The sequence below is a fragment of the Ctenocephalides felis genome, unplaced genomic scaffold (genome assembly GCF_003426905.1).
Source record: "Ctenocephalides felis isolate EL2017-DRISC unplaced genomic scaffold, ASM342690v1 CF-g0.4_SCAFFOLD_03571, whole genome shotgun sequence".
In the NCBI taxonomy this organism is placed as follows: domain Eukaryota; kingdom Metazoa; phylum Arthropoda; class Insecta; order Siphonaptera; family Pulicidae; genus Ctenocephalides; species Ctenocephalides felis.
In genome coordinates, this window is record NW_020539725.1 from 45,640,536 (window position 1) to 45,653,654 (window position 13,119).

The following is a 13,119-nucleotide window of genomic DNA, read 5'->3' on the forward strand; positions in this document are numbered from 1 at the left end:
ATGGATGTGTGTGTGTGTGTGTGTGTGTGTGTGTGTATGTATGTATGGATACAAATTTTCGTCCACGTTTTCGGGCGTACGGATCAACCGATTTGAATGGTTTAAAAAACATTCGATTCCTATTAATAAGGAGAAGAGCTGATTAGTTTTTGGCAAAGACAGGTCCAGCAGTTACGGAGATAAGGAGCAAAGAGTGCAGAAAATAGAAATCGAGTTTTTGAGAGAACGGAGCATCCGATTTGAATGATCTAAAAAACATTCCATTAGTAATGATTGGGAGAAAGGGTTATTAGTTTTTCGCAAAGGCAGGCCCAGCCATTTCGGAGATACAGAGCTAAATGTACAAAAAATGGCAGTTTTTGAGAGAACTAAGCGTCCGATTCAATTGATTCAAAGAACTTTCTGCTTGTCTTAACAAAATAATTGATTTTGAAAAAAAAAATTTTGTACCATTTTTTTTTTTTTTTTTTTTTTTTTTTTTTTTTTTAAATTTTTTGTATATCGAAAATAATTCAGATTTTATTTTTAATTCTGACTATAGTTCTAATATACTTTAAACAAATAATTTCAACTCTGCAATTCAGTTTATATAATTATTATAAATATTAGACAATAATACAATATTTATAATAATCTATTTGAAAACATTCAATATTCCTCGAACGTTTCGTTACGGTACGGGAAGTTCCAGCAATTTGCCTTAAGGCACGATGCCACCCACCCCACTAGTTTTATTTTTCGACAAAATGAAATATAACATGTATTCACATGTATTTTAGTTTATATATTTAAACATTTAATTAGGTAGTTACGCATATAAAGTTTATAATTATGCATATAAAGTTTTGTGATCATTTTCGTAATTTTCTAATTAATTTATTCAACATTTCGGGATATGAGATGTGCCTTCCTTCGGGAACTATTAATAAATAAATAAATAAATGAAAAAAACATTTATACACTTATTTAATTATTTTAAAATTTAACGAATTCACTTTTTACCTTTATAATTTTTCAAATCAAACATTTGATAGTACATTAAGAAAATTATTGCAATGTTTTTTTTGAACAAGTTTAGTTTTTTTTAATTTTTTATTTTTGGACTTTGTATACAAGTACATTAGTCATATACTTATACTTCTTTATATGTGGTCATGTATAATATATCAATCAACAATTTTATTTTATTGGATTGTATATAAATAAAGTAAGGTGTGAATCTGTTAAATTTTAAAATATTTAAGTAGGTGTATGATTGTATAATTTTTTTTCTATTTGGTTATCAAGAGTTGCTGAAGAAGTGGACATTCCATAAGCCCGAAACATTGGATAAATTAATCAGAAATTAAAAAATCATAAATAATGATAATTATCCAGAAAAAAATGAACTACCTTACTATATATATATATATATATATATATATATATATATACGTGTATTTTAAATAGTTGTCATCGACTTACCAAGATTCATCAATGGCGACTGTATGGCACCTTCATCAACACAACTTCATTTTATCGTTACACTTTTATTTCACTTCACATTACTAATCACAATTTTACTGCAATTGATTTAAACATTAATACGTATAAAATTCCATTATCACATAAAACCAATTACTTAGATTGCCGATTTGTCAAAAATTGTCACGATCTCGGCCGTCGTGCCGGTACCTTCTGGTGTTGCGCAAGAAGTTACCTTTGAGGTACTATTGTGTCCGGCGTTCGAGTAATACTGATCCTATTTGCTACTATTTGCAATCACATTTATTAAAAATTTAGATGTCGCATAGGTCGCACCTTTCTCATCTCACAAAAAATCACGAAATATCACGTGGGAGAGGGAAGGGTATCGTAAGATATCACGTGTATTTATTTATTACCTGATTTTTTTAAAAAAATCCAAACATTTTGAAAAAAAATCAAAAATTTTTCAATTTTCTCTCGGAACTAAAAATGCACGTGATGTTCTGTGGGGGGAGGGGTTAATTATGAATATCACCAAGGATTAGGGGTAGTCCAAAAATCCTCAAAAAAACGAGCACGTGATTAATGGACGCCCTTTAATTAAAAATTAGATAATAAAATCATAAATGAGTTCAATAAATTAAGGGGGTATTCTACTGTAGAGCGATGAATTTTAGGTCATTTTTAAAAAGTCGTAAAAGAAAGCAATGAATGTTTTTACTATCCATTTTTTATTTGTTAATATTATAACTTGTTTATTAATATTATTAAAATACAAAACAAAAATTAAAAAATTAAAAAAGTTGAAAATTGTTAAAACTGGCAGCTGATGAAGTGGGTGGTGTCAAAAAATTGGCACTTCAGTCTTGACATGATTTCAGTCCTCCTAACCATCGGAAATGCAAAAAATAAAGAGATTATTAATCTACAATGATGTAGCAATCGCCCGAACTAGCGATCAGTAAAAAAAATTTTTTTTACAAATTGGCGACTGTTTGAAACAAGGTGTCTTTTTACTGTTTGTTGAGTTTCTCGATTTTTTTAAAAATAGTAAAAATTGGAATTTGGGGATAATCCTAGTTCGAGCTATAGATAGGTCTATAAACAAGACTCTCTGAACATTTCAAGTGAATCGGTCGATTAAAACTCGAGAAATCATGTCAACAGTACTTAAAAAGCCTGTTCTGAGAAAAACGCATTTAAAGTTTTGCGTGAAGCCAAACCAGTATGGAGACCGAGTCAGTAAAATGCCTATCTCTCCGAAAATAATTCAAATTTTCAAAAACCTTCTCGTACCCATATTCTTAAACAGTTAAACTTTGAAAATATGAACTAAAAAAAAAGTTTTTTTAAATTTCTACACTAGAATACCCTCTTAATAAAAGAATAACATACCTAATATAGTTTGATATGTTTTTTATGGTTTTGTGCCAAGTAGAATCTGATGATGTGCATGGCAATTAAAAAAACAACAATTTTTCTTAGAGTTTCAGAAAATCCAATATTTAAATGTAATTTAAAATTTTATGTAAATGTAAAGACTATATAAGAGCGCATTTTACTATCTTAGAAAACTATCACCTTCAGAAACATCAAGGGGTCAATCCTGCTAATTTAGGAGCATAACTTTTAAATTGTTTTATATAGTGTTTCATATTTTTCTACCTCACTTCCTTACCTCATTGTGTAATAATAGTAAAATCTCGCTAATCCGACATTATTAACAACCAGAAGGTGTCGGATTAATGGAATGTTCGGATTACTGGATTATGGTAAAAAAGACATAAGTTATTGAAAATGACCAAAAAATTATACAGTTGGTTTCTAAAAAAATTTCGCTAGAGGTGTCGAATTATTAGAGGTATCGGTCGGATTGGCGAGATTTTACTGTACTATAGATAATTAGCATGAAAATCAAACTTATTTCTTCCTTTCAGATATTCCTTTCAACGTTAAATTATCTTTTATCTATCAAAAAAGAAAAATTTCCATCTTCCGTTCCAGATGCAACCAGGTTCAGCGTTGTTTTCAACAATGATGCAACCAGTCAGCGAAAGCCCAATTTTAGAACTATCAGAACAAATGGAGTCCATGTGAGAGGAAAATGTCTCGGATGATGAAAAAAATGAGCCTCCCATAAATCGTACAGAAAGCGAGCAATCTAAACATGTGAGAAGAAAATTGCCCAGGATACCAAAAACCCAATAAGTGGCAACGAATGTAAGTAGACCGATAAAAAAACTTTTTTTTTCAATTCATAACTATTATTACATTATTTATTCATTTTTAATTATATATCAGTAGTAATCATTGTAAGAATACATGATTTTCAGCATAATCATGTCTGTGTCTGACACGATATTTAAGAAATATATATAAAAAGCTGTATTGCATATTTTTAAAATAAAAGTTTATATTTTTTTCGCAGATTTTGCAAGACTTGTGAATTAGCCTGAAGAAAAATAAATGTAGCTTCATTATAAACTTTACCAAACTGCAGTAATTTTAATCTCAGCAGTTCGCCATATGAAGGGCTTCTTATAAAAAGTTGAGAATATAATGGCCTTATAGTGTGTGAATGAATTTATTAAATGAAGTTTAATGTAAAAATCAATTAACAAATTACATCTGTCAAATTAAAAACATCAGTTAGAACCCTTACTACTTACATAAAAAGCATTTATTAAGACCAAATAATTTGCAAAGCATATTGGTAAGTTTTACAATTAAAATTTGTGAGAAACTGCCTATAATAAATCGACTATTAAAAAAATGAAATATGGCATTAACAATTTCATCAAAACATGAAAGACATGATTTTCAATATATTAATCAATGAATTTGAAGCTAATGATATTATATAGTTGATTGATTATCATTGCAGCTTTCTTATTACTGGCAATAATCTTTCTAATTATAGGATTATTGACCATTTTATTAAACGTAAAATTTGTTACCAGTGAAATGTGTAATTTTTATATAAAAGAAATAACAAACGTGTGCCTAAACATTTCAACCTACTTGGCCTCATGAAAATCTTTTTTAAATATGTGAGCAAAATTTTTGTAACACATGTTAGTAGCAATTTTTTATAATGATTTCTCTGAGAGAAAAACATTTTGATAAGAAAAAAATAATAAATGATATGGCAATCGAAATGTTCTAATAAAGTACTTCAACAGTACTTTCAGTGTAATATTTAGTAGTGTTATGATGAAGAATTTTGGCAAACCTATAAAAGTCATAAAATAATGAGTCAGTTAAGGTATTAATGAATAGAAAAGAAAACTAGGATTCTAATCATATTGAGTAAGTGCCAAAGTTCTTTTTTGATAACGTTACTGGATTTTGTACTGTTCTTTGGTCAATTTGGGCAATGAATAAATTTTTGTAATGATACATACATATCGGTTGATCTTTGTGAACAAAGAGACGATTTTTAAAAAGATGTTGTACATAATAATCTTAATAAAACAGAGCTTTCGATGTATTTCAGGCTAGTCGTCTCGATTAAGGCATTAATACGAAGGTGTACTTTCGAAATTATTTCTGAAAAAATGAATTTTTTGATGCTAATGCTAATGACATTTTTTGTCACCAACGTATTTTGTCTTTTATAATTAGTATATTAATACCAGACAATAAATCATTTAATCATTGCACTAATCAATGAATAATTACGAATTAGTTAAGTTTATCCAGATACGTAGTATAGAATATTTTTTAAACTAAATAAACTAAGTTGAAGCATAAACAGACGTGTGATAATTCTTTGAGCATTGAAATAAGTATAGTTTTAAATATTTTATAAATTAAACATAAATTGTAGTGCAAATCAAGCCAAATATAGATTGAGCACAAAGTATAAATCCCACCATATTCATAAACACATAAAATATTAACTAGGATTTTTGTGAGTTAAGACTAATAATAATTCATTACTACTGAATATTATTAGGTAGTACCCAATTAACAGGTGCTTAATCCATGATAATCTACATAGTCGCTCTTAATAATTTCATTTCGTTTATCATTGGAAAATCACTCATTTAAAAGCACTATGTAACTAAAAAAATTACTAAATCACACACTACCTCGAACACGTCAAGCTACAAGACTGTTTTAGTCCTAAATCCTAAAATCATTTTTTATAATAATAGTCTAAATTCATTGAAGATTGATATTTCATCGCTGTGTAAAAAATAACCGTTCAATGGGATAGTAAACATACCGCAAAGTCTTTTGTAAAGCATATAAGACAAATGTTCATATAGAAGTTGATATCATTTTTGATATCTTTTTTTTTTTCAACTTGTAATCAAATGTTTTCGTCAACAGGGTAATGAAACCGCACTAAAATCTCATTCTTAACACATTGGATTCATACACATGAATAAAACAAATTGGAGAAAATCGGCAGTATTTTTATACTTATGAGCTTTTCAATAAGAAAATGAATTTATATTGTATCACAAATCGTTTCATTCTTTCTAATATCAATCCTCCCAAGAAAATCCATTTACCGATGTTAAAAACCACATAAAGAAATACAATTCATTTCAATTTAATCATAATAATCCAACAGTTAAATATATTTTTTCTTAAAAAGATCGACACGTGTAATATTAACTTGATCAGAACTTTCAAAAATCCAATTTGTTGGATTTAAATTAAAATCGTTTAAGAAAATGTCTATAAAGTAAATATTATACATAAGGCATTCGAAGCAATCAGAATTGGCTTTTTAGTATAAGGTAGAATATTGTTAACTTTGTATAACCTAATGAAATAGGAATTGCGTTAATGGCAACAGACAATTATAAAATAATTCGTAACAATTGCAATAAATTTCTTTGTTAATTTTTGCAATATTTGTTAGATATAGCATATTATATATAGAATAAGAAAAAAATTCAGAAAAAAAACAAATAAGTGTTAAAAGGAAATGTACATATCTAAGTTGTGCATGTTATACGATGGAGCTATAATAAATAACTAGATATTGAGAAAAATTCAATCACGGCTTGTTCTATTTTTTTTTCTTTTGATTGTACTATGAAATATTAGTTCAAGTTTATTATGTAGCTCTATGTATCATATCCTAATTATAAGACTATATTCAAACATTATAGATATTGTAATAATTTTGTATTTTGGTTGTGATATAGGCTATTTATGTAGTGATAAGATAAAATTTATGTTTGTAGTCGGTAACACCAATACACATGGAAAAGTTGAAAATAATAATGGAATTATGAAAATATTCAGTGTTTTAATACATGATAGTCGTAGTGAATTTCATTAATATTAGCCGATTTATATATGAACAACCCCCTTATAACGCGGTGAGGTATAACAGAATATATGCTCTATAAGATCTCGAATTGAAAGGTACAAAACCAAGCCAATTCTTAACATGTTATATGAAAACCAGAATTAAACCATAAATGCCAGTCGTATTTATCTGTATACATTTTGATACACTTATTTAAAAACGTTTCTACAATTCTTAAATTTTTCAACATAAAAGTCGCTGGGCTAACTAAGAAGCTTGAACAAGAAGTTGCAAAATCTTTTCAAACAAAATCTCAAAAACAATGAAAATATTTTAATTTTTTACACGTCTGCATGTTTTATATGAAATCAAAATTATAACATATAGTAATAAAAACTATTATATATGTAACCCCAAATCAGATTTATTTAAAATTAACATTTTCAAAAATAAAACTCTATCAACAACGTTCAAAACACATACAAACAATCTAAAACTAGAACTAAGTATGTACAATTATTTACAACTCATTAATAAAACTATGACCGCTTTTATGATTTTTGAATATTTAAATCAGTTTCCGTTTGTGGAACAATGACGTTAACTGCAGACGTATTTTCTGGAGGTGGTGTATCTACGGGATCAAGAGTTGGATGTTTTGCTTCTACATTTAAAATTCCCGGTGAATTTACAAGTTTTTCCGCTTGTCCCGGAAAATCCAAAATGGGAAGAATTGTAGAGCTAAGCTTAGCACGAGCGATTAGTCTTTCCAACTGTATTTCATTGCCAAATCTCCTAGCCTCCGCTTGTACTGTAGCCAATGTTTCTTCATTGGCCATTGACTGCATTGTAATTTTTTGACGAGTATGTCTACTTGCAGTGCTGTATATATGATATTTCTATACTCTGGTAGCTCAGTACATAAATAAAATCAATTTCGCATTTTTTTATAGACTTATTAGGTAAATATTCCATTGTAAAATGTAAATAAAAAAGTTCATTAGAACAAGTTTCCGTTCAATTAAAATATTTTACATTTGCAATCTTAAAAAATTTAAAACTGTTATAAAATCAGCGCGTAATGACGTACAGGTTCCAAAAATAAAACTAAAATAATTATATTACTTTAAAATCAAGCACTTTTCGACTTTGCCATATAGTAAACTTTATCAAATATGAAGCTCTGTATAGATAACTACATCTATACAAAAATTGAATTACACCTCAATTTGAAAAAAAAAAAAAAAAAACTGTTATTCAATTTTACCTGATCAGAAAAACTTCTGCTGCCAATGCTATACCAGCAGTAGTTAAGCACATGGCAACAATCCAGGCATTAGGCAACCTTTTTACCCCCGGAATTCCATAATAAGGTTTAGGTTTTTGGCTTGTTTTATTTTTTGAATTCCATATTGTGGAATCTGACCAAGTCCTGCAGGCCCAACACATTGTTCTAGTTCAAATGGTAGGAAAAGGAAAATGATAGGATCAAGGATTACCATGAAGGATGGATAGGTGTACAATTAGGAAAGGTTAAAATAAACCTAAAAAACTGGACAGCTTTTTATAAACTTTGTGGCTATGGCGGCATTTTAACCATATCCATGTTGTAATAATATGTTAATGATTATGATATGCATAAAAATCATATATTTTTAGCACCAATCATTTTTTCTTTATTTGAATCATAATATAAATTTTGTACATCTCAGACAGGCGGAAGTGTCTGGTATGAGATATCATAAAATTAATTATTATTCTGTCCAAAGGTTTAGGCTTGAAGTAAAGAATTGTCACTTAAAAAATTGTGAAGAGAAAGAAATAAGAAGATCAACATTCACTATTTTCAATATTTTATGTGCTTTTCTAAAAAAAAGCTATATTTTTTATACTATTCTTTTTAAAATTGTTCATAAAGCAATATTTACATCATCAAAAAACACAAGATAGCAGATTGGACACTTTAGACATATCATTGTTGTTTAGACATATATTGTTATATGTTAAATATGAATGATACAACACTCAGATTTTTAACACACACTTTATTTGATAATTAAAGACGTTTCGAGACTATGGTATGCATCATCTTCAGTGTAATTTCAAAACAGTTACTTAAATACTAACACATTCTGAAGATGAGGCATACCATGGTCTCGAAACGTCTGTAATTACCAAATTTATGTGTTAGAAATCTGAGTGTTGTATTGTTCATATTTAACACTTAATATTCGAATAACATTCCAGTCATATCACAAAATTCTATATTTTATACTGTTAAATTAAACTAATTTAAATATAGTCAGCAATGTTGATCATCTTTCTAAGACCCTCAAATATATTATACACTAAATATTGATTGGTGAATCAAAACTATACAGGAACTAACTGTTAATTATAAAGTAGAAATAATTACAATGTTTTTAAAAATAATTATATTCTAAAATCAGTTTTGATTCGCACCATCCAATATTGAATCGAAACAATAATTCATTAACTAATAACATTGATTATGAATAAAAATATCTTACTCAGGGTCCATATCTCTTCTAGGCCATGTTGTTTCTCGAAGCTTAATTGCCAGTTCAGCATCATATTTTCTTCGGGTAACAGGACGACTTAATATCTTATAAGCTTCAGATATTTGCAGAAAATCTATGTGGCTTCTTTTACCACTATTGACATCAGGATGAAACTGAAGATAGAAATAACTAAACTTAGATGGAAAAATGAAACAAAAGGTATTAGATTTTGGATTAATTTATTCTCCCAACTGTTATATTTCACATTCACAGAAAAATTATAATCTGGTATGGAAATTGTTAGGAGGTTTGAAGGATCTCCAAAATCAACTTACCTTTTTAGATAGTTCAATAAATGAAGCTTTTATTTCTCTAGTAGAACAATTTTTTCTTAATTTTAAAACGTCGTAATGACTTCTGTGCCTGCACCTGCAACTAAAACGTTAGTAATATTTTAAATAATATTTAATAGTGCTGTAGTTGATACAAAAACAAATAGTACGAAATTCGTACCTTAATCTTAGAATGTTGTGGACGCAAACAGATAGCATGTAGTTCACAGAACGTAAAGGCATATCGTTAACATTATTAAAAATTAATTTTACCTTTATTTAAAAGGATTTATTGAGTTAATTTGGAAAAAGTAATTAAACAATTGCCTAATGATGAGGGGTTATGAATTTTGATTTTGACTTGACAATGACCAAACGTCACATTGGCCAATATGTCAAATCCAAATGTCAAATGGCTGTCAATACTTGAAAAAGCACTATCTGTTTTATTTAGGTTGAATACTCATAATTATATCAAAAAGCATATAATTGTAATAAATTATTTCATATATTTTAATAATAAAAATGTCATTATATGAAGGTAAAAGTGTAATTCAAGAAAGACCTGCCCTAATTTTTGATATTGGATATGCATACACAAAGTACACTAATAGAATTATATGAATTCTCATTTAAAATCAGATAATAACTGTAATTTTCCATTTAGGTTTGGATTCGCAGCTGAATTTTGTCCAAGATGTATAATACCTTCAAAGATTACTTGTGAAAAAACAAAGAAAGTGAAATTTATTCATGAATATAGTGACAGCAAAGAATTATATGACAATTTAGTTGAGTTCATACAACAAATTTGCATTAGGTATATGTCCCTTTGTATTACAGTAATTTAATTGCAAAAGGTTGCTAAAAATTGTGGTTTGCTTAGGATTAATAATATGTATATTATCCTAAATATTTAACCGGTTTGCAGTTCTATACAATATTGTGAATTGCAACAATATTTGCTGCATGCACACTAAAAAAAAATGAAACTAAATCTTTTGATCTATTATTACAAATTTATTCTAAGTTGTCTTCAGAACTTTTTGAGTGCATCAAAAATGGTTGCTTCAATCATCCCTGATTCCCTTTTTCATTGTAAATTCACCTACTCATTTTTTAATGCTGAATAAATAATATTTGCAGATATGGCCTAGTTAGTCCAAAGGACAGAAAAGCAGTTATTGTTGAATCGTTACTATGTCCAACAGTGTTTCGAGAAACTTTAGCTAAAGTCTTATTTGCACATTTTGAGGTATACCATTTATTATTATATATATAATAAGCCAAGTTACATATATAATAAGCCAAGTATTATTTCAATTACTAATATTTATTATAGGTGAATGGAATATTATTTCTTCCTTCCCACACAATATCATTATCAACTTTAGCTGTTGAAACAGCTTTGGTTGTTGATTTGGGATACAAAGAAGCAGGTAGCTATAAAATTATTTAACAAATTATTAACAAATATATGTAACCTACACTATTCTGAGAATTATGATCTGAAAAATATTAAGATCATTAAAGTAAAATAATTTTTTTCAGTTTGTATTCCGGTCTATTGCGGTGTTGCCGTATTACATGCTTGGCAAGCTCAACCGTTATGTGCATTTAGTGTCTATGATAAAATACGTAATGAGTTAACTTCACAATTGTCTTCAGATATAGAACTTACTGATGATATATTAGAAAACATTGCTGGTTTGTCATTAATCAATTATTACATTTTAATTAATTATTGTAGATGATTTTATTCATAACAAATTATACATTTCAACAGTACGAACATGTTTTGTGACTACCTTGGATCGAGCAAATCAATACAGAGAAGGAAATTCTCCTACACCTCCACCATCAGTATCATATCCTCTTGATGGAAGTATATTAGAAATTCCTGTGGTAAGTGAGAGAAAAACAGTATGAAGAACTATTTCCAGTAGACAATGATCACATGGGACTCGGCAATATGATACTTGATGCTATAATAAAGGTATTGATTTTTGTAACCTTTTTTTATGCAATTCTTGTCAATACAGTATATATTTTTGAATCTCTTATTTTACAGTGTCCAATTGACATGTCGTGTTCAGTTAGCAAATAATATACTATTAATGGGTGGAGTTTCAATGACTACTGGTATTAAATCACGTCTAAATCAGAGCTTTTGCATTTGGCGTAAAACTGAAAAATATAATAACATACCTGCATTAAGAGTGTTAAATTTTATACATCTCCTTCGAAACCTAATTACTGCTTGCTTGGCTTGGAGGTTTGTATTGTTTTCTTAATATTTGATCTAAATATTTTCTAAATGTTTTTATTTCAGGTGCTATATATGGTGGCACAGACCTCGTAACACAAGGGCATTGACAAAGGAAATGTATGCCAAAAATTCTCATGTCCCTGATTGGTCTAACTTTATGGACAATCTACCAGAGCATAATAATGACACACGATGTATGGTAGCAAATGATTGTTATGCATATCATAAATATTATTATATTTGCTTTATTAAAATAAAGAATTTTTTTATATCAATTATTTTTCTGATTTACAAAAGACCAAGAAGAAGCTTTACCATGATCTTTTATTTCTATACCCAAAGCCTCCTTAGATCATTCTAATTTTATCACAGAACTCAAACATTGATTTTCGATTCTTCTCCTTCAAGGCTATTTGTCGAATATCATCTCGCACTTGAACAAACACTATTAATATAGCTTGTGTAATCAATGTGTGTTGTGTTGTTTTCTCCTCATACATTTGCATTCCGAAAAGCTTTAAATGTTTTTCAAGAGAAGATTGTATCATTGCTATAATGCAACAGTTTTGAGCAATTATATAGTTTTGATTACTGGATTGTATTGCTATTGATAATTTTTATTATTAACAATATCAATTAGAACTTAAAATGGAGCTCATACATTTAGCAGTATCAAAATCGTCCTTAAAGACTCTCTCTATAGATTTATTCATAATATCTAATTGGCTTGGTAGAATAAATAAGCTTCATCTATATCAACTCTTGGCTTTATCCATTGTGATAAGCAGTACAATCTGTTAAAAATGTATGAATTTTTTTATATATTGCACTAGCATGATCCATGAATGATTCAGAGTATACCATCATATGACTTCGATAATGTGATAATAAAACAAGCAGTTCTAAAACATCTGGAGAATATTTCTTCAAAAATTCTGATATACTAATAGTATTTTTTAATGATTTAGACATTTTGCCAGAATCTTTCATTTGCAAATGGCCTGTATGAATCCAATAATGACCCATTGATCGCAGTCATGATATGCACAAACTTGGGCTTCTTCATTTTCATGGTGGGGGATCTTAGATCAATTCCTCCAGCATGTATGTCTACAACACGGCCAAATAATGGCTAGCCATAGTTGAACATTCTATGTGCCAGCCTGGTGTCCTTACCCCAAGGTGCTTCCCAATAAGGCTCATTTTCTTTAGCGCCCTTCCATAGTGCAAAATCTGAAGCAAATTCCTTTCCTT

The 13,119-nt window shown here is 28.6% G+C and overlaps 2 protein-coding genes and 1 pseudogene across 2 annotated transcripts in view; 1 reads left to right on the top strand and 2 right to left on the bottom strand.

Annotated features, from left to right (window-relative positions):
* Nucleotides 1-7,277: 7,277 nt before the first annotated feature.
* On the bottom strand, nt 7,278-9,899 carry LOC113386795 (dnaJ-like protein 60). The gene is made up of 5 exons (XM_026624550.1): nt 9,778-9,899; nt 9,600-9,699; nt 9,274-9,437; nt 8,010-8,174; nt 7,278-7,624 (listed from the first exon to the last, which is right to left on the bottom strand). Exons 1-5 carry the CDS (start codon nt 9,837-9,839, stop codon nt 7,294-7,296), a joined length of 822 nt encoding a protein of 273 aa, XP_026480335.1. The 5' UTR covers nt 9,840-9,899; the 3' UTR covers nt 7,278-7,293.
* Nucleotides 9,900-10,057: 158 nt separating this feature from the next.
* Nucleotides 10,058-11,972, top strand: LOC113386133 (annotated as a pseudogene).
* A 661-nt stretch (nt 11,973-12,633) lies between these two features.
* LOC113386134 (cysteine--tRNA ligase, mitochondrial-like) overlaps nt 12,634-13,119 on the bottom strand; it is a 7,208-nt gene continuing 6,722 nt past the window's right edge. Inside the window, 5 exon segments of the mRNA XM_026623935.1 lie at nt 12,634-12,884; nt 12,887-12,946; nt 12,949-12,996; nt 12,999-13,036; nt 13,038-13,116. Of these exon segments, the coding sequence (XP_026479720.1) occupies nt 12,634-12,884; nt 12,887-12,946; nt 12,949-12,996; nt 12,999-13,036; nt 13,038-13,116 (476 nt within the window).

Excerpts from the sequence above, each read along its gene's own strand:
- LOC113386795 (XM_026624550.1), bottom strand. The coding sequence starts at position 9,839 with ATGCCTTTACGTTCTGTGAACTACATGCTATCTGTTTGCGTCCACAAC. Across the intron at positions 9,438-9,599 it reads TTATTGAACTATCTAAAAAG|TTTCATCCTGATGTCAATAG; the intron begins GTAAGTTGATTT and ends TTCTATCTTCAG. Across the intron at positions 8,175-9,273 it reads AGAAGAGATATGGACCCTGA|GACTTGGTCAGATTCCACAA; the intron begins GTAAGATATTTT and ends TTGGGCCTGCAG.